The sequence below is a fragment of the Protopterus annectens genome, chromosome 2.part1 (genome assembly GCF_019279795.1).
Source record: "Protopterus annectens isolate FY-2018-M chromosome 2.part1, PAN1.0, whole genome shotgun sequence".
NCBI classification, from domain to species: domain Eukaryota; kingdom Metazoa; phylum Chordata; order Ceratodontiformes; family Protopteridae; genus Protopterus; species Protopterus annectens.
Window position 1 is genome coordinate 667,780,559 of NC_056729.1, and position 26,706 is coordinate 667,807,264.

Sequence of the window (26,706 nt, forward strand, 5' to 3'; positions counted from 1 at the left end):
GGAAAAATACACAAAAGAGATCCAGTTGGAGATCCAGTTGGCCAATGTGACTTTGGAAACCCGTTTGCCCAAATTAGACTTTGAAGAGGATTTGAAAAGCTGATCAGACTTTCTGAAATGTTTTGTTCCATCTAAATAAAAACGTACTTGTCTATGTGCATCCAGTATATGAAGTTTATAATTTGTTTTGAAAATTGAGGAAAAAACTGGAAGACTGTTGATGACCTGACTGATGTTAGCTTCAGAAGCAACCTTGGGCAAAAAGGAAAAATTAATACACAGAGTAACACTGCCTTTGTGACAAATCAAATAAGGTGGCTTGGATGACAGGGCTTGAAGTTCAGACACTCCCTTAGCAGAGGTGATAGCCACTAAGAAGGTGAGTATTTCAAATCAACGTTCGCTGCAGGCTCAAAGGGAGGTGCAACCAAAGTTTGCAAAACCATGGTGAGATCCCAAGCAGATGTGGGATTTCTGACTGGCGGGCGGAGTAGAAAAGTACCCTTCAAAAAAGTTTGGTACAGATTAGAAGAAGCCAAAGAAAATGAGTTTTCTCCATTGTGAAAGTTGAAAATGGCTGCCAACTGAACCTTCACAGTAGAGAAACTAGCTCCATTATGGAAAACAGAGGCTAGGAAATTCAGAATGGCTGGAATAGGTGCCGTAAAGGGATCTAAATGGTGTTGCAGGGCCCAAATAGAAAACCTTTTCCATTTGCTATTGTACATCTTTCTGGTGGAAGGTTTATGTGCTGTGATCAAGATCTTTTTTGACTGGGGATGAAAGCCTGGGAGTTCTAGCCATCATTGAAATTAGAGCAGCCAAGCGGTCACTTTCAGGTTTGCAAGATCTGGGTGGGTCTGTCCTGACAGATGTGACAGAAGATCTGGAACAAGATCCAGTGTCCACAGCGGACAAACCAGGTGAGACCACAGAGAGTGAAACCAAACTTGCCAAGGCCATGAAGTAGCAATAAGGATTACTTTGCACTTCAACCTCTGAGCTTTCTGTAGAAACTTGGGGACGAGATTCAGAGGGGAATAAGCTTGAAGGAGACCAGGGGGCCAAGCATGGAATAGAGCGTCTCTTGGTGAGTGGGTCTGAGGAGGGATCAGGGCGAAGAACTCCATGCATTTTGCACTGGAAGGAGAGGCAAAGAGATCACAGCAAGGTTGACCCCACTTCTGGAATATCATTTTCACCACTTAAGTATTGAGACACCACTTGTGAAGCATCAGAATGGTTCTGCTGAGCTTGTCCGCAAGGATGTTTGACTTCCCTGGAATGTGCATTGCCACTAGAAAGCGACTGGAAGAGATCGCCCACTGCCATAACCTTATGGCTTCTCAACATAACGGGTTAGACTTGGTTCCTCCCGGTTTGTTGATATACCAGACAACTGACACGTTGTACGTTTGAATTGCAATGGTCCCAGCAGGGAGAGAGAAATGAAGTGCTTGCAATGCCAGAAGCACTACTCTCATCTCTAGTACATTTATATGCAAGTTGGTCTCGAGATGGGACCGTGTGCCTTGGATCATTTGACCCATGGGATTCCCACCTAAAATGGGAAACATCCATGGTCATTGTGGCCACCTGGGGGGGGGTTAATAAGGATGAAGGGTTGACCTTGTTGGAAAATTTCTGACTGCAGCTACCAGGGGAGACTCCCTGCATACCTGAGATAACTTTACTGGGTGGCTTAGTGGGTACGACAGTAAGAACTACTGGACTGCCGGGTCCACTGAAGTACTCTCATATGAAGTTCTGTTACTGGAACAAGAGTGGTGGTGGCAGCCATGGAACCCAGAACCCTGAGAAAAAGATGTGCTGGGGAGCTGGAATATCCAAGATCTGCCCGATATGGAATCTTAATGTGGAGATCCTGTCTGGAGGAAGGATAGCTAAACATCTTGTGTCCTGATGGGCTCCAATGAAGTCTATCAGCGGGATTGGTTTAAGTGAGACTTCTTCAGGTTGATAGAAACACGCCCAAGGTTGGGGCTAACTGAAAAAGGTAGTCCCTGGTTTGGATGAGTCTATGCCTGGTGGGAACAGTGAGGAGCCAATCGTCCAGGTAGGGAAACACATGGAATCCTTGCAGTCTCAAGTGAGCTGCCACTATTGCCATGCATTTGGTGAACACCCAACGGATTGTGGTTAGATCAAAGGGGAGTACTCTAAAGTAGTAGTAATTGGCTTCCAGACAGAAGCGGAGTAACCTTCTGGACTGCCTGTTCATCTTGATGTGATAGTATGTGTCCTGGAGGTCTACAGAACACATAGTCATCCCTTCCTACAGGAAGGGCAGAATAGGCCGAATTGTGACCATTCGGAACTTTGATTTGGCCACTGATTTGTTGAGGTTGGTGAAATCGAAAATGGGTCTGAGGTCCCTCATCTTTTTGAGCACCAAAAAGAATCTGGAGTAGATGCCTGATCTCAGCTGGTCTTGGGGGATACTTTGGATGACTCTTTTTGTGAGCAGCTTTGAAATCTCTGTGGCTGCCGCCTCCCTCTGATTAGGTGGAACATTGGGGATGATCTTGGTTGGGGAAGGCTTTCAGGGGAAAGGGCATGGAATAACCTCTGGATACAATATTTAACACCCAATGATCATTCATGATGGCTTCCCAGGCTGTTGGGTGTAAAGATACTTCCCTGACTGCCTCCAGAGAACATCAGTCAGGCAATCCTTCAGGATCGCTGATTGGGCCTGTCAGAGAAAGTATCTTGAGACCCCTGGTTCATCAGTTACCCTCTGCTCTGAGGGCGGCATCTGCCATTGGCACCATTTCCACCTCTACCTCTGGAAAAACAAAATGAAAACTCCAGCAAAGCTAGAACTTCTACTGAGTGACCTCCCAAATCTCTTGTATCAGAGGAACACGGGATATATGCAAATGATCCTTATGAACATCAGGTGTTTCAGCTAACTGACAATTCTGAACACCCATTACTTGTTTTGTTGTTTTAATGGACAATTTCAGGCCAATAAAGCCAAACCCCACTAGCTGTGGATATGCATATTTCGGCCTTGTTATGACCTCATCAGCACAGCACAAGCAGACTGTTTGACTAAGCATAAGAAACAGGGCTGTTAAACCCAACTGATGTCCATTATCATTAGGGTCACTGCAAAAATACTCCAAACAACAAACTATAACAATGAGTGAAAAGATCACTAAAAAACCAGTCAGTAAAAACAAAATGAAAACTCCAGCAAAGCTAGAAATATGCATATCCACAGCTCGTGGGGTTTGGCTTTATTGGCCTGAAAATGTCCATTAAAATGACAAAACAAGTTATGGGCATTCAGAATTGCCAATTAGCTGAAACACCTGATGTATTTAAGGATCATTTGCATATATCCCATGTTCCTCCGATACAAGAGGTCTGGGAGGTCACTCAGTTTAAGTTCTAGCTTTGCTGGAGTCTTAATTTTGTTTTTGCCTCTACCTCTGGAGGAAAACTCTCACTGTGAATCCTGAAAAGGACCCGGACATTTTCAAAACCACAGTTTTTTACCTCCACTCTGGCTCCTGGAAAAAGGCCGTTATGGGGTAGCTAAGCAGATTCCAACAGAAGACAAGGTCTTTCTGTCCTTTTCTCTTTGGGAGAGCGTGTCTCAAAGTCAAACGAAACAAAGATGATCCATCAAAAAGGGTGTTAGTGAAGGAAGCCTTGAAAGGTTCCGAGAAATCACACAGACGCATCCAGGTGTGGCATCTGATAAAAATGCCCAACCCGACCGCCCTTTAGCTACCTTCTGCAGCATGAGAACTTAGCCTCATGGAAGTGTTGACAATGGACTGTAGGGTGACCATTCTAGAGGAAAAAGGTTTCTGTTCCTCGGCAGAGATGGGACCCTGGGACAGAACTAGAGAGTTACTTGACAAAGTCCCACTGTAGTCTGGTTACATGTGCCAAATAATTCAGAGCTCGCAATGAGAAAGTTGCTAAAGTGTACACCCACTTACCAAATCTGTCCAAAGGCCTAGACTCCCTGTTAGGGGGCTAAACAGGGGAGCTTTCTTGGGCCAGCTCCCTCTTGGTGGCTGCTGCAGCCACCATGGCATCGACAAGAATACCCTTAGTTCAATGGGGTCTGTCTAGAGGATTGCTCTGGATTTTGTTGGGGTGCTTAAGAATAGGTTCCATGGCATCTGACTCCTTCCATGCACTGTGGGAAAATAAGGTCACTAAGGGGATCTGCAGGAGAGAACACCCAAAGAGTAGATTGGCCTGATCCAAAAGCTTCCTTAAACACCAACTGCTCCAGGTTAGGACTTTGAGCAGACCAACCCTCTTTTTGGCGAAGAATTTCTATGATGTCAAGAAGGAAGAAAGCCAGTGAAGCTGAGAACTAGCTCATAGGTAAGGAGGCATTGGCATAAGGCACCACGTGTGTGAAATTAGAAGGATACAGAGGATTGACAGGGGATAGGAGCTGAAAACAGGGCAATAGCAGTTTAGTAGAATGCAGTAAGTATTAATAGGGCCAAAACAGGGCAGTGGTAAATTAATAGAACAGTTACAGTACTTTTGGCTTGTATTAAAAGAAAGGTAGTGGTTGAACAATGCCACCTGGTGGCCTGAGTAAGTACAGTGGTAAGCTACGAGCACTCAGAGGATGGGGAAAGAGTGAGAGTAAATGGAGATAAAATCCATGGTAAACTGCTAGCGAATGCACACAGGGTTAATATACAACAGTGGTAGGTATAGGATATATTTTATTTTACAATAGGGTAATAACGTTTAAAGTTAGTTCTTGGGTAGGCAGAGTGGTTACAGAAGCACTGCAGAATCCCCTTAGGATGGGCTTTACAAAAACAGCAATAAGAATCACAAACAAAAACAATACCAGGTAGTACTTGCATGCGAGCACACTACTGGGGATTCCTATGAAGCAAGGCAGAAAAGCTAAGTCAAAAGATGGTGCCTTTCTACATCAGGTTTTTTGATACCTCTCTAAGCAGGAGTGGCAGGGAGGTGTGTCCAGCTTCAAGGTGGGGGAGGGGGTTAAACACAAAGTAATACAAGGTTGTGAGTCAGAAAAAAATGGACTAGGCCAGCTGCTAAAAAGAAAACAGGATAACCAAGCTGTCAATTCCAGGTCAGTGTAGTGCAGTATCTTCCTAATAACTACAAATCTTATGCTTCTAATCTAGTACAGTGTGGTGAAAAGGGCCACCACTTCTACAGGGAAAAACAAGTGAAGTATGGGCTGCAGGTACATAGGTAAACTTTTACCAAGAGAAAGTAGTTTTAAGTAATTGACCTAGGAGTACAATAGGAAGAGAAAGATTTTTTTTTTTTGTGGGGGGGGGGGGGGGGGGGGGCAGTGAAAGGGGAAAGAGATCCAAAAAATTCTTAACTCACAAACTCGAGGAGCTCAGAGACGAAATCACGGTGCTAGTAGAAGCGTGGCAAATGAGATCTGGGGGATGAGGAGAGAGCAGAGCACTATGTGTATGGGGAGGAGCTCAGAGTTCAGATCCTACAGCTTTAGTATATGCCAGAGACAGATCCGATTCTCAGATCCGAACCCACAGGTTGAAGATTAAATGAAGCCAACAACTTCAGATCTTAAATTATGCCTTCATTCAGGGCTTCCTCAGTCAATTTTGTGGGCAGGAATGACCAGCAGTTAAGGATGTCCAGTTCTGTAACTATAATGGCAATTTTTTGGACAGAGAATGTTCTTTACATTATGACCTCACCCAGGAATTAATAGGTCAGTTCTATAGGCACGAATGACCAGCACTTATGGGTGTCCAGTTTTACAACTATAAAGACAATCTTCTAAGACAGGATATCAGTGGACACTACTTTCACCAATTTATGCTTACCCCCTGGGACTCTAATAATGAAAGAGTTCACTGCAGAAAAGTTATTGGTTAATCTCTCAAAAGGGCAACCAGAAGGCAGACATTCAGGTAAGAAGAGAGTTATTTAGATATGGAGATATATGGAGAACATTCTCTTGCAAGGCTTTTGCCACCATTGCCAAACACCTTAGTAAACACACTGATCATTGGAGAAAGAACACAGAACATTACACACATCCCAAATCAAAGGAATTTTATGTGCAGACCCCAGACAATGATGTGCCAAAAAAGTGTCTATCATGTCCAATGACATGGTCAGGCATCCTGCTGCATGATGGTATAATCCCCCTGGAGAGGTGTCATTCAAAATCTGACATAAAAGAATAAAGTCAGTAAGGTTAAAAATGGTAAATAAAAAAAAAAACATCCATTCCTTGCAGAAATAAAAACAAAAAGGTTGCCACTAATAGTACATTATGACCTTGTTCCAAGAAACCTGCAGAGATGGCTTGGTCCCTCACTGCAGCTCTGTCTCATGAAGTACAAAACTGATGCAAGACATAGCCAACCTTGACCATGTCTTGAACCCAGTGGTCATTTCTGAAGGCTCTCCAGGGCTTCCCACATAGTTTAGCTCCAAACTATTGGGTCTGCTGTAGTTGGGCCTGTGAAGTTATTATTTTAGGTTACGTAGCCACTTCAGAATGAGGGAAAGCAACATGAAACTTGAATGTCTTCCTCAGTCTATCAGAAAACGTTTTCTTGTTTTGGGACTGGCATAGTGAGGAAGACACAGAAGGGGAGCAGAAAGGGAGTCATAATGTTTATCCAGTGTAGTGAAGGCCTGCTTTTTCTTCAGATGCTACGATTCTTGTGAATGGGAAAGTGAAGCATACAACCGTGAGATCCAAAGTGACTATCTGGGCTGCAGGAAACCGAACTTGTAGCAAGGCCTGTGTAACATCAACATCTTGGATTTGAGCATTTTGAGGTAGGTACTGAGTTTTGTAAGGTCCAAAATGAGTTTCCATGCCATTTGTTTCTGAGCAGTAAGAACAGACTTGAGTAAAATCACATTTCGATCTTCTCTAGGGAGAGGCTGTATTATCCCTAGTAGCTGGAGTTCAAGAAAAAAAGAGTGAATTACCTTTTTTGTAGCACAACTGGAATATCCATCAACTTTGGCTTCTTTATAAGCTGTAGTTTTTAGTCCTCAGAAATTATTTGTAACACCCAACATTCCTTTATAATGTCTTTCCAGTTTTAAAGAGTTGGGTGACTCTTCTAGCTATCTTTACACCTGATTTTGGGGAAAGGGAAGGGGGCTGAAGACCCATATAGTTATTGCTGCTTACTACACTTGAAATGCCTTTGTAGCTCCCCTAACCTTTCCTTTGTGCTCCCCCTGTCAGTCATTTTTATTTACATTGGCCCTTCTTCCCTTCACTGGCCTAACTTTTCCTTGCCTGTGATAATAGGACCATTCTTGCATGGATAGTTCCTGCTACACCTGGGCAGGAGGGAATGAAAAAGCTTAACATTCTGTATAGTTTTGCCCATTTCCTCCATTTCCCTAAAGACTTCACTAATTGGTTTCAAAGAAAGGTTTCCTTGACCAGTGGTGTATTATAAAGCTGCAGAATCACTAGATGCACACACAATTAAAAAATGTAACTGAAGCTGCAACAGTAGCAAATGATGAAAGCTTACAAACATTGCAGATGCTCTGCACTACTTAAATGTCCAACTATTGAATTACATCAACAGTGGAACAGATGCAATTGTACAAAGGGAGGACAGTCATAGTAAGGAACTAGCAGCTGTTCACTTCTAGTCTGTTCTGAAGTTTATCATCTACCTATTAACATTCAAGAACATAACAAGCATTTTCTTTCTCATAGTACTGTATTACACAGTCAAAGTAGCAAAATGTGGATGACTGACAGCTGCCAGAAACATCGACAATAGTCAAAAGATTATTAACTATTGAGAGAGAACACTTACAGTGTCCTGGCGGCCCACTTTTGCTTTTTCTATGTTCTGTTGTAGAATCTTCTTCTTCTGAATGCCCTCAGAAAGCTGTCAAAAATGAGTAAACAGACATGCATAAACCCAAGTCATGCTTTTTTTTATTGATGTAACCAAAATGAAAGTCAATAAACATTTCTAGTATAGCAGAGTTTGGAATGCACGTGAAATTTACTAGTTTCTCTGAGTAACAGTACAAGAGTCTTCACTTAGCATGTCAAAACATGACACAAACATAAGTTATGTAATATATTTACCGCAACACTGCATCCTTCCTGACCGTTAATGCACTATGTGTATTCGATATTTGCATCAATTTATTCCTCTACATCAGCTCTATACACCTGCAGTTAAAGGTATGCAGAAGCTCTGTATATGCTGTCAGCTCGAGGCAGTGGCTGTAATAGGTCCTTGCTTATCACTGTATTTCCAAGTTATCAGTCATTTTAACTGTAGGACATCACAGTACTGTGATGTCTAGGTACTACAAAACACAGCAACTCATTCTCAGCACTCTACTGAAATCCTGCCCATAAGCCCTCACATGCCCTTAAGTCTGGCAGTGCTAAGAATCCCCCTTCCCCAGATCCTTGATGATGCAGCTGAAAAAAACTGCTATTGTACTGCAGCCCTTCACAGGATATGATTAATGAAAACTACAGGGGAGTGAACCATGGGAGCACAGTGGTAAGCCCTCTGCTTCAGAATCCAAAGTCTGTGGTGCAGTCTTTCAAAAAACTAGCTGTGTAGTCTTTTACATATTCACCTACATTTGTGTGAACTTTCACCGGATAATCTGGTTTGTTCCCACCTCCACAAAAATGAGTAATTAGAACTGGCTATACTAAACTACCCATATACATATCATACATATCACACATCATATTTACCATTGCTCTTACAGCTTGGGTTATGTCTGACAATGATCTAAAAGAACCAAATTCACTTACCCAGTCAACAAAAATAAAATTAAAAAAAAATCCTTACAGCCCAACCTTATGATTTGAAGACACATCATTATGATCAGAACCTCTCATCTCACATGAAATGCTGCATACCACTTGAAGATGTTCTGGCTGGAGGACACCACTGGACAGAATCTCTATCACACCCAAGGACCCATTGACAGGAGACACTTATGAAGCTGTAAACATACCCTTCAGGACCATTGCTCAAGATGTCCAGAACCTAGTGGCATACTTCAACTTGTAATAGACTAAATTATAGTCATATAAACCTTGTTAAAGGAGCAGAAAATTATTAGTTATGTACTTACCATAACTTCCTATCTGTGTTGTCCTCTTCTGATTCTACTTCACTGATGGGTCATGGATCCGATCCTCGGATCAGACTCAGCCACCTTCAACAGACTTCAGTTTCCAGGCTCGAGCTCCTCCCTTACAATCCTCAGAAGACAGAAGAAAAAGGAAACAAGTGCTCAACCTGAAACATAGGTTCCAACAAAGGCTATTCCAGATCCTCTAGAACAAAGGTGTTCTTGGAGGGGGATGGCTGCGTGGGAAGGTGAAGCAGAATAAGAAGGAATCAACACAGATACCAAGCTATGGGTAGTACATAACTCATAAATCTGATGTTGTCCTCCTCATTCTGCTTCACTGATGGGTCAGAGTCCCCAGCTACATGATTTCTTGGGTGGCCTTAAGGAAGTATATGCCGAAGCGCTAAGGAGCCAAAGGATGTTCTGCTCCTGGAAACCTTATCCAACTTAATAATGGTTGACAAAGGTATGAGATTTGGACTAGGTAGCTGCAGCACAAATGTCATCAATAGGAATTCTTGATGAAAAATCTGCTAACATTGCTATGGATCTTGTTGAATGGGGTTTTGGAGGGACTAAGCAACTTCACAACATTTTTCTCATAAACAAAATATATACAACTGGTTATCCACTTTGCAATTGTCACTTTTGAAACTGCTTGATCTTTTCAATTAGAGGAAGAACAGACAAACAACTGCTCTGACTTCCTGAATTGTTTCGTCCTAAGAAGGTAGAAGCGTAACTGTCTGTGAATATCCAAAGAATGTAACATGTATTCTCCGTTGTTGGAACAGTTAGGAAAAAAAGACTGGCAACTAAATACATTGATTTACATTAGCCTCGGTGGCAACCTTCGGCGTGAAAAAAGGATTAGTACGGAGGGAAACCCTATCCTTGTGAACAATGATGCAGGGAGGTTTGCATGAAAGGGCCTGCAATTCAGAAACCCTTTTTACTGAAGTAATGGCAACAAGTATAGCAGACATCCAGGATAAATATTTTAAGTCACAGTCATTAGCCGGTTCAAAGGGACTCTGAGCCAAAGCTTGTAGAATGACAGTCAAACCCCATGGAGGAGTTGGATCCTTGATTGGAGGCCTAAGAAGAAAAATATCTTTCATAAAGGCTTTACATAACCTGGCTGAGGCTACAGATACTGAAGGTAATCCTGAATGGAAATTGGATATGTCTGCTAACGGGAGCTTAATGGTCACAAAACTAGAACCTTGCTTAAATAAAGACTCCAGAAAGTAAAGGATCAAGGAAATAGGAGCTGAAAAGGGATCAATGTGATGATTAGCAGCCCAAACAGAAAATGTATTCCATTTACTCTTATATACCTTCTTGGTTAAAACTTTTTGAGAAGACAGAATAATTGCCTTTACTGGAGAAGATAACCTGGACCCTCTAGCAATCATGGTAAACTGGAGAAACTATGCGGTTATCTTGAGTGAGGGGAGATCTGGGTGGAGTCCTAGTGTTGGGTGAGAGAGGAGATCCAGTTTGGGTTCCAGTATTCACAGAGGATGCTTGAGGTGAGACCAGAGGAAGGGGAACCAAATCTGATGAGGCCAAAAGGTATCAATGAGGACCACTGTGCTCTTTATCTGTTTGGTTTTCTGAAGAAATTTTGAGATCACTGGAAGAGAAGGATAGACATAAAGGAGACCGAAGGGCCAATTGTGGACCACAGCATCCCTCGGGGAACTCCCTGAAGGAGGGATCAGAGCGAAATAACTGCTGCATTTATTGTTGGAAGGGGACGCAAAGTGATTGCAGCAGGGAAGACCTCACCTTTTGAATATCTTGTTCACTACTGACTGGCTGAGGGACCACTCGTGTGGCATCAGAATGGATCTGCTGAGCCTATGCAAGTAGAAAACTGTTTGAAGAGATCGCCCATTCCCAAACTCTCATGGCCTCTCAGCAGAGATGGTCTGAACAGGTTCCTCCTTGCTTGTTGATGTACCAGACTACTGATATGTTGTCTGTGTGAATCGCAATGACCCCTAGAGGGAGAGCCTCCTGAAAGGCTTGCAATGATAACAAGACAGCTCTCATCTCAAGGATGCTGATACGCAATCTGGTCTCTATTGGAGTCCATGTGCCTTGGACCATCTTCTCATTGAAATGCCCCCCCATCCTAGATGGGAAGCGTCCGTGGCCACTGTGGCTGTTTGGGGGGGCAAACAAATCTGAGTGAATCCACCACTGTAGACGAGTCCTGCAAATGTTGGTCAACCTGATAGGAACAGACAAGGGCTGATGTAGAACCGACCATGGAACAGACAGTTTCCACTGAAGAACAAGCATATAATACCTGGTTAGGGGAACCAGAATTATAGCTGCTGCCATAGACTCCAGGACTCGTAGAATCAATTTGGCAGGAGGAGATGTATGAGATACAATGGCTTGAACTTGGAGCGACAAGGTGTTGATGCGGTGCTGAGGTAAGGAAGCTATCTGCGTAATGGTGTTTAGGTGGACCCCAATAAATTCCAAAGTTTGAACCAGCAGTGGTTGTGACTTGTCTACGTTTATGGTAATGCCGAAGAAGTGTGATATCTGGCAAAGATAGTCTCTGGCCTGAGTAAGTTGATGCTGTATGGGGGCAGTCAGGAGCCAATTGTCTAAATATGGGAATACCTGAAACCCTTGCAGTTGATGATATGCTGCAACTACTGTCATGTACTTGAACACCCGGGGGGTTGTGGTGAAACCAAAGGGCAGGGTTCTGAATTGGAAGTGATTGGCTCCTAGATGGAAGTGCAGATAACTTCTGGTGTGCCTGTCTATTTTTATGTGATGGTACATGTCCTTGAAGTCCACAGAGCACATCCCATCATCTTTCCATAGTAATGGAAGGATAGACTGAACCGTTACCATAGGGAACTTCTTTTTTTTTCACATATAAGTTGAGATTGCTTAGGTCCAAGATAGGCTTCAGGTCCCCTGTTTTCTTAGGCACCAAAAAGAAATGGGAGTAAGTTCGGGTTCCTCTTTGTTTGGCTGAGACCTCTTGGATGACTCTCTTTTGCAGTAATTTTTTTGATTTGTACAACTGCCAACTCTCTCTCTGGCTAGGTGGAACATTGGGGAGTTTCTTTTGAATCTTTGCAGGGGGTAGAGAAAAGGGAACTTAATAGCCTCTGGATGGTATGCTTCGCACACAAGCATTTGTCGTTATCTGGGCCCAAACACTTGAATGTAGAGAAAAATTGTCACCGACTGCCTTCAGAGTCAGGGCAGTCGGGCAGCACATCAGGAGTGCTGAAAGGGCTTGTCGGAAAAAGGCTTCCTAAATTCCTGGTTTTGCGGGCCCCTCTACCTCTTGGCCATTGTCTCCCATTATAGCCTCCTCCTCTGCCTCTGGAGGAGTACTCTCCGCTTTGATCAGGAAAAGAACCTTGCAACTTACGGAACCAAGTCTTCTTAGCCCCTCTTTGATTCCTTGAGTAGGTTCGTTGAAGGGTGGAAAACATGGTCCCCATGGCAGACAAGGTCTTACCTTCTTGCACTCTGCAGGTCAGAGTGTCCTTAACTGAAGGTCCAAACAGTGAAGAACCATCAAAGTGGGCATTGACAAAAGATGCCTTAAAGGGCTCCATGAAATCACAAAGCCTCATCCAAGCATATCGACATATCACAATGCTGGTGCCAGCTGCCCTTGATCCTTCCACTGAGTGGGAAACCAGCCTCATGGAAGAATTTGCTAGGGTAGTAAGAGTGGTTAGCTTAGGAGAAATCTTATCTAATGCCCCCTTAGGCAAGCACTCCGCCAAGGCTTTGGAGAGTTCCTTAACCAGGTCTCTCTGAAGGCGAATAAAATGTGCCAGGTAATTGAGTGCTCTAATTGAAAGTCACTGAAGGAAAAGCATGCTTCTGCAAACTGTCCAGCGCTCTGGATTCCCTGTTCGGTGGATGGACAGTCAAGCTCTGCTAGGCAAACTCTTTTTTGGTAGCAGCTGCCACCACCATAGCATCAACTGGGATGCCCTTACTCCAAAAGGTCTGGTCCTCAGGAAGAGAAGGAATCTTGTCCTGTCATTTTGGTACAGGCTCTATGGTGTTTGGCTCCTTTCAGGCCTGATGGGAGACAAGGTCTATAAGAGCGTCCACCAGGGGGACTACCCAAGATGTAAATGGTCCTGCCCCAAAGGCCTCCAGGAATATGGATTCCTCCGAAGAGGGGTTTTGGATGACCAGCCACCTCTTAATTTTAGGATCTCCAAGATGCCTGCAAAAGAGACATCACCCGGTGGTGATTTGGGATACCACTCTCCCTCATCATAGTTCGTATCCTTGGCAAGGGACTCTATAGGGGAAACAAAGTGCCTCCTTTTGCACATCTTTTTCTGCTGGATCTCCTCTATGGGATATTCAGGTGAGGAGTTGGAAAAGGAAGGGGCCACCTCAGGTGGGATGGTCTGGAGGTCCTTAGAGGCAGGCTGACCCTGGACAGAAATGGAAGGTCCAAGGCTCAGATCTGATGCAGGTACACGGGGAGGAGCAGAAGTCAAAGGGTCCAGTACTCTGCCTACAGAGAAAGCCTTTTCTACAACCTGGAAAGCCGAATGTCCTGGGGATACCCCAGCAAACTCCCTAGGAACTGGAGCTCCCGAAGGAGGAGTTTTTTTTTTGGTTTTTTTTTTAATACGTTTATAATTTTATAAGAAGAGAAAGAAGGGCCAAAGCCTGGAAAGGGAGAAAGAGGTGGAGAGAAAAAAAAGAAACCTTAACACACCATGTAAATACTGAAAGGGTAGGGAGGACGTTTAAAGAAATGTAATATTAAGAGAAACTACTCAGAAAGGTATATAAAGATCAAAACTATAGAAAAAGACACTTGTCTGCTCAAGTTCTGGTAAGCACGTTTGCATGCACTGGTGGCAAACAAGATCTGAGGAGGTTGAGCTAGAAGCAGAGGATTATGGGTAAGGGAGAAGCTTGGGCCTGGAAGCTGAAGTCTGTTGAATGCGGCTGAGTCTGATCTGAGGATTGGATCCATGACCCATCAGTAAAGCAGAATGAGAAAGACAACACCGGATGATTACCATAAATAGAAACTGTTCTAGAAGACCGATCTTTGAGTACCAGGAAGGGATTTCTCATAATTCTGGGAAAAGGCAACTAACTGCATTTTGTCAACCATATGGAATGGTACTAAATAGTGATTTTTTCAAGACTCCTTGCTCATGGAAAAGAGGCAAATTGCTGATCGGCCTTTTTGAAAGTAGATGACTTGTTGGAGGCTGTGTACCTAGTAGTACAAGAAATAGACCCCCAAAACGATTAGGTGATGTCTGGCGTGACATGGACCACCAGCAATAGTTTAGAAATAGCTAACCATGGAAAATGTGCAGAGGATTCTTCCAAGAGGAAACAGCTTTGTGACATGCCTTGGAAAGGATGACGAGGATGCCCAGATTGTGTGCGTCCACTGGATTACTCATGTAAAGATACTGCAAAGGTCTCAAAGGTATAGCAGCTGCCATGAATTGTAGATTCTAAAAAAGACCTGAAAAGGGTTTGGAAGAGTGAGATGACATCCTGAATCATTGTGACGTAAGTAACTCTTAGCACAGTCCCACTGTGTTACCTAAAATATGTGTACATTACAGTACTTCACCAGTAAAACAAGCCCCTATTTTGTCAAGAAGGGTCTGATGCCTCCCTTGAACATGCCAACAATACATTTATATAAAAAAAATCTTTTCAATGAAAACAACGGTGTGTTTTATTACAAATAAATGTTCACATATGGAAATACATCCCTAGGGATATTGGCTTTTCATACAAGTGTGTCATTTATGGACGGAGGTTTAAGGGAGAAACCAGCATTCTCCCCATACAAGCTGGTGCATCTAGTGCCCAGTGTTGTTACACAGTCCATCACTCCTCAAATTTTAGTTGAGGAGCAAAACACAGTCTACTCCATTCATTTGTCCGTTCTTCCCCCAGTTTGAGCTCCTCCACAAATCAAAAAACGTATTCTGCTTTTAAAAGTCTGTAGCAAGCCACTTGCTACATTTGATTTCTAGCAAGTAGCTTGCTACAGCTTATAACACACATGAAGGGCTGAAGCAAGTACTACTTCAGACCTGACTGGCTGCAAAAAGCAGTATGGGAATTAATTTCAGTGCCGTCATTTCAAATAAATACCACTACTGCATTACTGATTAACTGGCAACTGCCGATTATGCCCCCCTAACACCTTCTGCGTAGGATGGCTGCCCCACCCCCCATGCCCCACTCTAGCTATGCTTCTAGCTGTGTTAGAGTTTTTTTTTTATTCATAATTTAAGCCAAACTACATGTCTGTTTTATATTTGCACTTCAGAAAGAAGAGTGTGGTAAATAGGATGGGAATGGTTAACAAATGCAGTTACAGTACACACAAACAAAAGCAAGAGAGCAGATTATAAGTTACTTATGACAGCACTATGTTGTTGTTTGTCTTTCGGCTTTTTCTTGGTAAGGGGTCGCCACAGCGGAACTCCGGTCTGCTAATGACTGGCAGTAGATTTTTACGAAACGCCAAGGTGCCAGCTCGATGCCCAACCTTCAACGAAGGCATGCCCATTTACGCACACGTCTTTCGAACGCTACCCAACCGCGGGGAGGACATGCAGACTCTATACAGAAGGCACTCTCAAGCCACGCCGAGAATCAAATGGGAGAACCTCTTGCTGTGAGGTAACAAGGCTACCACCGTACCACCGCGGCATCACTTATGACAACACTGTAAGGGAACTAAAATCTTTAGGGAAAGGCTATGCAGTTGTTGCCAACTCAGAGAAAAAAAGATCAGCTGGATGGGTGTCAGCACAGCTGGATGGGTGTCAGCAATGACTTGGTCTTATTCACCATTACGCCAAAATGCTGGAAGAGGTGAAGAAAAAATTCCTTTGCCCTGACTTGCTATGGTGACTATGAGTGACCAAATGCTAATCTACTAAGTATGAAAAAAAAAATTTATGCACTAACACAGATGTGATGCATTGCCACCACAAATTTTGTTACAAAAACAAAACAAAACATGAAAACATGGAACTGATGATAGGCCAAATGTAGGCTCTAGAAATAAAAATAAAAGACTCCTGGCTCTAGAAATAAAAATAAAAGACTCCTGCCTAGAACAGTAGGAATCAATGGTCCTGACTCACCGGGATATGCAGGTAGGTATCCTTTAGCTTCAAACGGTAACCATTTGAAATGTTGGGACCCACTAGAGTGAGTCCCGAAATGCAGAGGCGGAATGGTCAAAAGATTGGACTTTTACATACCAAGTCCGAGATGCCACTTCTAAAATATTCCCTTCTCTCCAAGGTACGCTAATCTTGGAGTTTGTACATATAAGTTTGGTGGTGGGTGGGGAAAAAAGTTTTAAGGAGAAGAGCGATTTTCAAGATTCACACTTCTGTGTTTTCGGTCTTTTTTTTTTTTTTTGGCTTCAACACTCAGCATTTTGAGTGCCAACACTTCAGTGGGGAGCTGCTTGAAACACCACCTAACCTGCTCCACATAGCATGATGGACAGTAAAATAACCATGTGACATTTACCTACGATGAGGAGACTCTGTGAAGACACTTAAATTCAAAAATGGCTCTCATGTTCCATGTTGTCTTTTGAAAGAGAAAGAACCAGAAGTAGCCAGTTCATGACAGGTTAGTGAAGATATGTTGCATGATTTTTTTTTTGTGAGGTCATTCTCCATTCTCCTTGTAGGTGACTGTCTTCTGCATGGGATGGTAATGTCTAGCAAAAAGGAGGGACGTAACAGAGGGAACACAATTTAAACTACTACTTGCTAAAAAAAAAAAAAAAAAAAGAGACAGAGCAAGATATTCTCCTCTGACTTCATATCTGACTAAGGGTTAAGAATGAGAATCCGGTTCAGTGAGGAAACCTCTGAAAAAGGGCTACTCTACCTCCCTCACTTAGCGAAGGACCTCAGTAGTGATGCCCATCAGTTAAGCACTGAGCAGAAAAAAATAAGTTATGCACTCACCATAACGTTCCATCTGTATTGTCCATTTTCATTCTTCTTCAACCTGTGGGTCTCAGATCTGATCCTCGGATCAGACTCAGCAACTTACCAAAGCTTAGGCTCCGAAGCTCAAGCTTCTCCCCTATACATAATGCCTCATTTCCCTTGATTACCTCATACCAAGTTTGCTGCTAACATTTTGCAAAAGTACAGGTATAATTTGGTAACCACAAAGGACACGGAACAAGATAAAGGAGCTCAAACAGAAACAATGGCTCCTCAAAGTATAACTGCCAGGTTTTTCACAGCCATGGGCAGGGGGAAGGAGGGTGGGAATGTTGAGGAAGAATGAAAATGGACAACACATATGGAACATTATGGTGAGTACATAACTTCTTTATCTGATTTTGTCATTTTCACTCATTCCTCAACCTGTGGGACAGAGTCCCCAGCTACAGTAACCTCGGGTGGCCCTAGTAGGAGGATATTCTGGAGCACTGAAGAACCAAAGGCAGCTCTATTTCTGTAAGTAATATCTAGCTTGTAGTGTGACAAAGTTATGAGATTTTGATGGTTTACTATAAAAACTAAGAAATTCAAAATAAAATTTCGTATCTAAATGTTGACAATGTTGAATGTGGAGATTTACAACTGTTCAGTTAGTCGTAAATCTGCAGTAATTATCGAAAATGTTGAATTTGACATTTTACGGCAATTAACGCCAATGTCACCCTTGCCGTAAATCCCGAACTCCTACAACTAACGTCCCGTTTATGAAGGGGGGCAAGCCCCCCTAAGCCCCCCACACCCCCGTAACTATATATTCCAACTCCGAGATCGCACTACAGTGAGGAAAGGGATGCATTTCCCTAACCCCACTGTACCGCGATCTCTGTACTTGCCTTAGAACGTTTATATTTGCAAATGCACAGGACATTCGCAAATATAACGTTCTAACATTTGGAATGTACTCATATGAACTATTCAAACATCTGTAGTTTGAATAATTCATAAGCATACATTCCGAAGTCTGCATTTTAATAGTACAACAATTTTGACCACAAAGCTGCAGCACAAATATCATCAATCGAGACTCTAGACCAAAAAGCTTGAGAAGCTGACATGGATCTGAAAGAAGGAGCTTTCACTTGTGTGGGCAAAGATAGACCCTTAAATGCATACACAAAGGAGACGCAATCTCTTCACCATTTGGCTAACGTGGTCTTAGAAACTGGTTTTCCCATTCTGACATTGGCAAAGGATATGAACAATTGATCAGACTTCCTGAATGATTTCGTCTTGTCCAGGAGAAACGCAGTTGTCCAGGAGAAACGCAGTTGTCTATGAACATATAATAGATGAAGGAAATATTTTCCCTTGTTTTGAAAATTGGGAAAGAAGACTGGTAGGTTGATGGACTGGTTAATATTGTGCTTTGTAGCAACTTTAGACAGAAAAGAAGTGTAGGTAAATAAAGTGACTGTCTTTATGGAAAATCAAGTAAGGAGGTTTGGAGGTGAGGGCCTGTAATTCAGAAACACTTTTAGCAGAAGATGACCACCAAAAAGGCAGTTTTCCAAGACAGGAATTTCAAATCAGCTTTGTCCAAAGATTCAAAGGGTGGATGGACTAGTGCCTGAAGAACCATAGCCAGATCCCAAGGAGGAGTGTGATCCTTAAGAGGAGGGAGAAGCAGCAAGGTACCTCTAAGAAAAGCTATGCAAAACTTTGAAGAAGCCAATGATGAAAAATGTTCCCCAATGTGATAATGTGAAATGGCCACCAGTTGCACTTTTACAGTGGAATAAGGTGCCCTACTCAAAAATATTAGCAAGGAAGTATAAAACTGCAGGAATTGGAGCAGTGAAGGAATCTAACTGCTTCTGTTGAGCCCATAAGGAGGATCTTTTCCATTTGCTCTTAAACACTTTCCTAGTGGATGGTTTGTTGAATGAAATCAAAATCTTTTGAATGGTAGAAAAAATCCTGGAATGTCTAGCCATCATCGGTATTGGAGAAGCCATGCAGTCAGTTTCAGGCTTGGGAGATCCAGGCGAGTATGCCTGGAGGATGGGACAGCAGATCTGGAACTGGTCCCATGTCCAAGAAGGGTAGATGAGATACTTGCCGAGGCCGGAAAGGACCAATGAGGGTTACCCTGCTCTTCAACCTGTGCGCTTTCTGAAGAAACCTGAGAATTAGAGGTAGAGGTGGGAATCTGTACAGTAGACTGGGAGGCCAAGCCTGGACTAGAGCATCTCTTGGGAACTATCCCTGAGGAGGGATCAGGGCAAAGAACCTGCTGCATTTGTTGTTGTGAGGGGATGCAAAGAGACTGCAGCAGGTTTGACCCCATTTGTGAAAGATCACATTTTCTACCGATTGTTTTAGAGACCACATGTGAGGCATCAGCAAGACTCAGCCTGTCTGCTAGAATGTTGCAGTCCCCCGGAATGTGCATTGCAATTTGAAAATGGTTTGTAGACATTGCCCATTGCCACACTCTCACTGCTTCTCGACACAGGGGGTACAACCTGGCTCCTCCTTGCTTGTCGACGTACCACACAACTGACATATTGTCCATTTGTATTGCAATAGTCCCAAGAAGAAGAAGAAAGCTGTGCAGGGCTGGCAATGCTAGAAGTACCACTCTCATCTCTAGGACGTCGCTATGCAAATTGGTCTCCTGTGACGCCCATGTGCCTTCGACTGTCAAGTCCCATAAAATGCCTCCCCCCACCCTACCTGGGAGGCATCTGTAGTCAACGTGGCATTTGGGGGGAACAAAGGGATGTCCTTGTTCGATGTGTGAAGAATGAAGCCAGCATAGAAGCGAGTCACTGCACACTCTTGACAGTTTGATTGGATAGTTTAGAGGATGCAGGTGTAACGGCCATTGGACTGCTAATGTCCATTGCAGAATTCTCATGTGTAGTCTTGCTGCAAGTAATAGGGTAATCATGGCCGCCACAGACCCCAATGCTCTGAGAACTAATTTCGCTGGTGGACTGGGTATTGACAGGTTCTGTCTGACATGTAGTCTTAAAGTGGAGATTCTGTCCGGAGGAAGGCCAGAGTTTTAGATGTGTCCAGACATGCTCCTATAAAGTCTACTACTTGGACCGGGGCCAGCTGCAATTTCTGTGTCATGATGAGTATGCCTAAGGTAGGGGGTAGGAGTACCATACAATCTCTAGCTTGGGTAAACAGATGCCTGGTTGAAGCGGTGAGGAGCCAATCGTCTACGTAAGGAAACGCATGTAACCTCTGCAGTCTCAAGTGAGCTGCGACTACCACTATGCATTTGAACACCCAGGGGGCTGTGGTGAGATCAAAAGGGAGGGCTTGGAATTGGAAGTAACTGATTCCCAGCCTTAAGTGGAGATGCCCTCTGCAGCATCTATTCATTCTAATATGATAGTACACGTTCTTCAGGTCTACTGAGCACATCCAGTCATCCATTTGCAATAGAGGTAGAATGGACTGGGCAGTGACCATCCTGAATTTTGAGTTTACTGACTTGTTCAGGGATGTCAGGTCCAATACTGGCTTCAGGTCCCCTGTCTTTTTTGGTATTATAAAGAATCTTGAGTAAATCCCTGATTTAGTCTGATCTGGATGACTCTCTTGTCCAGTAACTTTGCAATCACCAAAGCTGCTGATTCCCCCTGATTGAGTGGAACATCAGTGAAAGGATCTGTTTGGTTTGGGATGTTTTAAAAAGGGAATGGAATAGCTTCTGGGTATGATTCCCTGCACCCACTAATCATTTCTAATGGCTTTCCAGGCTTCTGGGTGCAAGGATAAGTGATCACCCCCCAAGTGCCTCCAGGGAGGGACAGTCAGGTAACTACTCAGGAGCGCTGAAATGGTCTGTCCAAGAACGAATCTAAAAGACCCTTGATTTTACGGACTGCCTCTGCCATCTACAATTATTACTGTTTCCCCCTCTGCCTCTGGGGAAAAATTATCCGTGGGATTCCTGAAAAGGACCTTGAGACTTCCTGAACCACAATTTTTTACCACCACACTGATTCCTGGCAAAGGATCTTTGTTAAGTAGAAAACTGAATGGTGATGCCAGACAATGTCTTCCTATATTTCTCGCTATGGAAGAGTGTGCCTCTGACAGTGAGCCGAAACAATAAAGATCTGACAAAGGCTGCACTGACGAATGACGCCTTGAAAGGTTCGGCAAAGCCACACAGCCACATCAAGGCATGATGCCTAATGGCAATGCCTGAACCTGCAGCCCTAGAGGTGCCCTCTGCAATGTGGAAAATTAACCTCATGGACACATTGGAGATTGAGTGGTCATTCTAGAGGAAAAGACCTTCCGTTCCTCATCAGATATGGACTCTGGGGTAGAGCTAGAGAGCTCTTTGATTAAACCCTCCTTAGCCTAGTAAAATGAGAAAGGTAGTTTAGAGCTCATAAGGTGAAAATGGATGAAGCATAAACTCTCTGGCTAAATCTGTCCATGGCCCTAGACTCACCTGAGTGAGCTCCTTTTTGGTGGCTGACGCAACAACCATGGCATCTACTGGGATTCCTTTGGTCCAATGTGGTCAGTCTGTTGGGGCACTAAGAATTCTATCTGCCTGCTTGGGGATAGGTTCTACAATGTCCGGCTCCTTCCTTGCCCTGGTTGATACTAAATTGATGAGTGCATCAGCAGTGAGGACACCCAAGATGTAGATGGGCCAGACCCGAAAGCCTCCCAAGAAGACAGTTTCCTCCGGGGTAGGGTTTTGGGTAGACCAACCATCTTTTTTGCACAATATTTCTAAGATGTCTCCAAAGGAGACATCCTTAGGTGGAGATCTTGGGGACCTTTCCCCTTCCTCAAAATCAGTGTCTTCAGTGACGGATTCTTGGGGGAGAATCAAGTTGCCTCCTCTTGCACCTCCTCTTCCAGGGTACCTCCTCAGGGGGATGTTGCAGGGAAATATTGGAAGAGACCTGGGGTTCCAAGGTCGGAATGGCTTGGAGGCTTTGCTGGGCTGGCTGTCCTGGAGGTGGCAAGTCTGAGGTCTCATCACAGTATCTAAGGATGTAAAGGTGCATCTGAAGGCACTGGAGCTGATGATCTCCTTAGTAAGGAGAGAACCCTCTCCACCACCTCGAAGGCAGATGGGCCCAGAGACATCGAAGAAGTTCTGCAAAGAGCCGAAGCTGCTGGGCAGAAAGCACTTGAGCCCCACTGTTCATCCACTCCAAAGGGGGAGTGAGCACTGAGCTGTTTAAAGCTAAGGCTCCGAGGGGAATCAACGGCTCTGAAAACCTCTGAGTCAAAGTCAACCCCCTGGAACCGGCGTAGAGACTTCGGCTCAGACAGCCACTCTGCTCCGATGGAGTCAGGGAAGCTACAGGATATTTTGGGGGATCTGTCCCAAAAGGAAGATCCTGAGCAGTGGGAGATGGCCCTGAGCCTGAGCAGGAGCTTGGTCCAAGGTGACAATTCATTAGACTTACTCAGATCACAGGATGTCGCGTCCGATGCTCAGGGAGCCTTTTTCGAAGGCTCACTAGCTGTAGAAGCAGCCTTGTCTGGAGAAAGTTTTCCGAGTTCCATATGGGTTTTAGTGGGAGTTTGAGCCCCTGAAGTAGAAGTTGCCACTTGAGCAGAAGAAGGAATAAGGCCCTTCATAATCAGCTTACTGCAGTGATCGGCCAAAGCACGGGGATAGAACCCCTCTCAGATGCAACAAAATTATTCCAGATGAGATGGGCCGAGTCAATACACGCACTCCCTGTAGACATCAGATAAAGGAATCTTGTGCCCATAGGAAGTGCAATTTTTAAAACCAAGGGGGTTTATCAGACATCTTCAGGAATAGAAAAGACAGGGAAAGAGAGATGAAAGTCCCACCAAGAATGGACCAGAGAACGCCTTTTTTTTTTTTTAAATATATGGCAGAGATAAGAAAAAAGGAAACAGAAGTAATAAAGAAGAAAAAAGAACTAATTTATCTTCACAAATTCATCAGGAGCTCGAGTGATCGGATCACAATATTTCTTGTAGAGCAGCAAACAAGATCTGAGGTAATTAAGGGAAATGAGGCATTCTGGGTAGAGGAGAACTCGAGCTTTGGAACCTAAGCTTTAGTAAGCAGCCAAGTCAGATCCGAGGATCAGCAAAAACAGGAATGCAGGCAAGAGGGCTTGAGGTATGCACATAGTAGTAGTTTCCAAACTTTATTCTTCAGACTTTACTTCAAACAAACAATAAAAACAATAAAAAAACAATAACCATGAAAAATAAAATGGTTATTGTTTTTTATTGTTTTTATCATTTGAAGTAAAGTCTTTGTAGCCATAAGATATTCCTCTCAGGCTGAAACAGCAATGGAATCTGTGGCCCTGACATTTTCATAAAAATTTTGGTTAGTCGAACTAGAACAGCGGATAAGTTTCAATGTTGGTTTCTGTTGCTTGGCTACCTGCATCTAGATACATTAGGATGGAGCAGATTGCAGAAAGTGCAGGTAATTGTGCCCTCAAAGTTTTTTCTAAGCTCAAAATCTGGAACAGCCTTAATCCCTTCTATGGCAACAAATCCATCAGAATGTAAATCAGTTAGTTTAGTGCATTCATAGCCACAGTTAAGTATATGAATACCAGCTTCCCTAAGTTATTCAGGGTCCTAGACTTCCTGGGCCTAAGAACCTTAAAATACTGTGTTATGCGTCATGGCCACCAGTTCCAAAGTCTGAGCTGGACAGATACCCTTCAAGTAAACCAGATTCTTTTGGCAGATAAACATATGGTCTTGCTTTGCAGGGAACAGCAGCAACTGAATCATAGTACTTCCAGTTTTGAGCCATTATATCTCTGAAAATACTAAAGGGAGAACCAAATAGGAGGTCTGACCCTGAGATCCTCAGGCTTCCTACAGGCATTATGTCAGAAAAAGTAACTTGCTCTACATCTGACCTATCTAACCTTCCTTCTCAAGTAATCAGAAAGGAAGAATTGTGAGGAAGCCTCCCTTTTCCTAATCAATACTCGAGTACATTCTCATTACGTAATGTCTCCTGAAATAGAAGTCTCTTTTTGTCAGACCTGGCTCCATGGTACACAGAGATGGAGGTGTGACTGCTGAGGTGCAGGACAAGTGAGATGCCTCTCAACAACAAACAGTTCTAGGGATAGTATCATGCAAGGCTCCAAGCAGATATCATGGGAGGGGATGAGCCTAGCAGTATGAAAGCATGCTGCTGTATAGCTCTGACAAAGCAGGCAATGGATGGTGCTTTTTAAACAGTAAATGAGGAGACAGGAGCAAAATTAAGAAAAATGAGTAATTGTGAATGGCGGCTCATCACAGCCAGATTCCCACCCCCAAACCACCAGGGTTAAAGCTAGATCTGGTGGGAGATCAAACAGGATACTTGGGGAGTAGGGGATAAGGAGAGCAGGTGGGAATGAGCAAAAAACTGTGATATAATTACTAAGTCAGACTTCTGGTAGAAATGGAACTTGAATGAAGGAAGTCAACTGATGTTGCTAGCATGTGGCTGGTACATGAAACAGCAGCAGTATGTACTACAATACACCCAAGGTAAGTCAGTTTCTAAGTTAAAGGAAACCTGGAAAGAGCATGTAGCAATCCCTAGAATGTATGCTACCTGCTGCAGAAGCACAGTAGGCTGGGAAGGCACATCACAGCAAGGAGAAAGGACCCATATGTGGAAGTCTGGGAACCTTAGGCTTCTTGGCTCTGAGTTAAGGGCAAATGCCAAGACTGACTTCCGAATCACCAACATCTAGTGACTTGGTAGACCACAGATGTATTCTGGTCCTGATGCTGGCAAAGCTGATGCCTGTGTCCTACAGGAATTGACACTAGGACTGCCAATATCTGAGAACTTAGCAGTGGAGCATTAGATGTTAGAAGTGGCAATGGGCTGACCAGCAGCTGACGAGCCTGAACACAAGGGGCTGATGCCTGTCTAGGCAACTGGTACCTGACAGGTTAGAGCTTCATCAAGGGGCCTGCAAACCCTGGTCTGAAGCTCCTAGGACACCCTTGTTCAAAGAACAGACAAAGCCAGTTTGTCATAAGAGACTCATCATGGAGTGGAGCTCCAAAACCATGGAAGTTACCTGGCCTTGGAAAAACACATATGGCAAGGACATTTTGGCTTGAAATGGCAAAGGACTCCTTGAAGGTGAAGAGGAGCTGACATAAGAGTTGACAGGTGACCCCTTACAGTAAATTGAAGGTTGGGGGCTAATACTTTTCTCCTTACTGTGACCCTGTTTCTCCTGCTTCTTTTTTCTGTCTGCTTCTCTCTCCTCCCTCCTCTTTGCTTGCCCTTGCCTTTGTGCATCATGAGAGAAATGTCATTTTGCATCTGATAGAGACTGTTCTGTAAGAAGCTGCATTTTAGCCAATAAAATCTAGTAGTAGTAATTCAAGTGATACTAGTTCTTTAACACTGTCGTGCACTATGACAAGAAACAGAAAGAGATACATTTTCACCTCATCATGATGTTCTATGGTATATAATACCCACAGAAAAGTATCAGCAATCCTCATTTTGCTCTAATCCGAAATAATCCGATGTGATTTTGTTTTTGGATATATTTTTTCTTTGCCAAATGCAACCAGTGCCATCAAAAGATGAGCTTATCATTCCCTATATCCTCTTCATTTACTTGCAATTGCTTAGAAACAAAGCACTCAGTTACTGCTTACGTTGAAAGTCCCTGGACAGTGTGTCTGAACACTGTCGGAAACTTTCTTCAAGTGACACACACACACACACACACAGGTTTGTGTTCTTAAGATCATAAGAGGTTACTAGGCTAATGACCCTAGGGCCTTTACAAGCCTAGCAAAGTTTTACCTTTATTTCCAATTTCAGCACCTATCACCCCTGTCCAAGAGGGACATAGGTGGAAGTCCTGGGGTGAATTTACATTTACCCATCCAATCGTCCAGACTGAGTTTGAATAGGGCTAATGAGATGCTCTGCTTAACAAAGTGGGAGTCTGTTCCAAAGGTGTGGTAACCTCTGGGAGACAAATCTATCCCTCCAGCAGGATCGATTAATGTCACATACCAGGTTAAGGCCATTAGAGTGAGTACCCGTGTACCATTTGTCTTACAGATATGCAGCATTTCCAATAAAGCAGGGTCAAACATTTCCTTATATGCAAGGCAGAGATCACCTGTGACTAGTATGCATGAAACAGAATACAGTGACAGTGATTTCAGACTATCCTCAGTGCAGATGCTGAAGACCTTGCATTTTCCTTGTGAGGAACCTTTGTGGTCTCTCTAATTGCTGCATGTGCTTGGTAAGGTATATACCAAAAGGGGCATTGTACTCAATTATTTGCTGATGAGGGAAGAGTACAGGGAGGATAGAACAGCTTTTTGCTGAAGGCAATGGCCTTACTTATGAGATAAACAATATAGAATATCCTTCTTACCACTGTGGAGACATGGTGATCAAAGCTAAGATTGCTGTCAAACTGTGTGTCCAGATCTCTCACCACTGAGTGCCTACTTAGGGTGGTGTTATTGACATGGTATTTAGCAGGAACATCGCTATTACCGAAAGAGA

General features: G+C 43.6%; 1 protein-coding gene across 1 annotated transcript in view; it reads right to left on the reverse strand.

Annotated features, from left to right (window-relative positions):
- Window positions 1-26,706, reverse strand: part of MND1 (meiotic nuclear divisions 1) — a 937,304-nt gene that overhangs the window by 567,556 nt on the left and 343,042 nt on the right. The window contains exon 5 of the mRNA XM_044063493.1: window positions 7,836-7,910. Within this exon, the coding sequence (XP_043919428.1) occupies window positions 7,836-7,910 (75 nt within the window). The remainder of the gene's footprint in view (window positions 1-7,835; window positions 7,911-26,706) is intronic.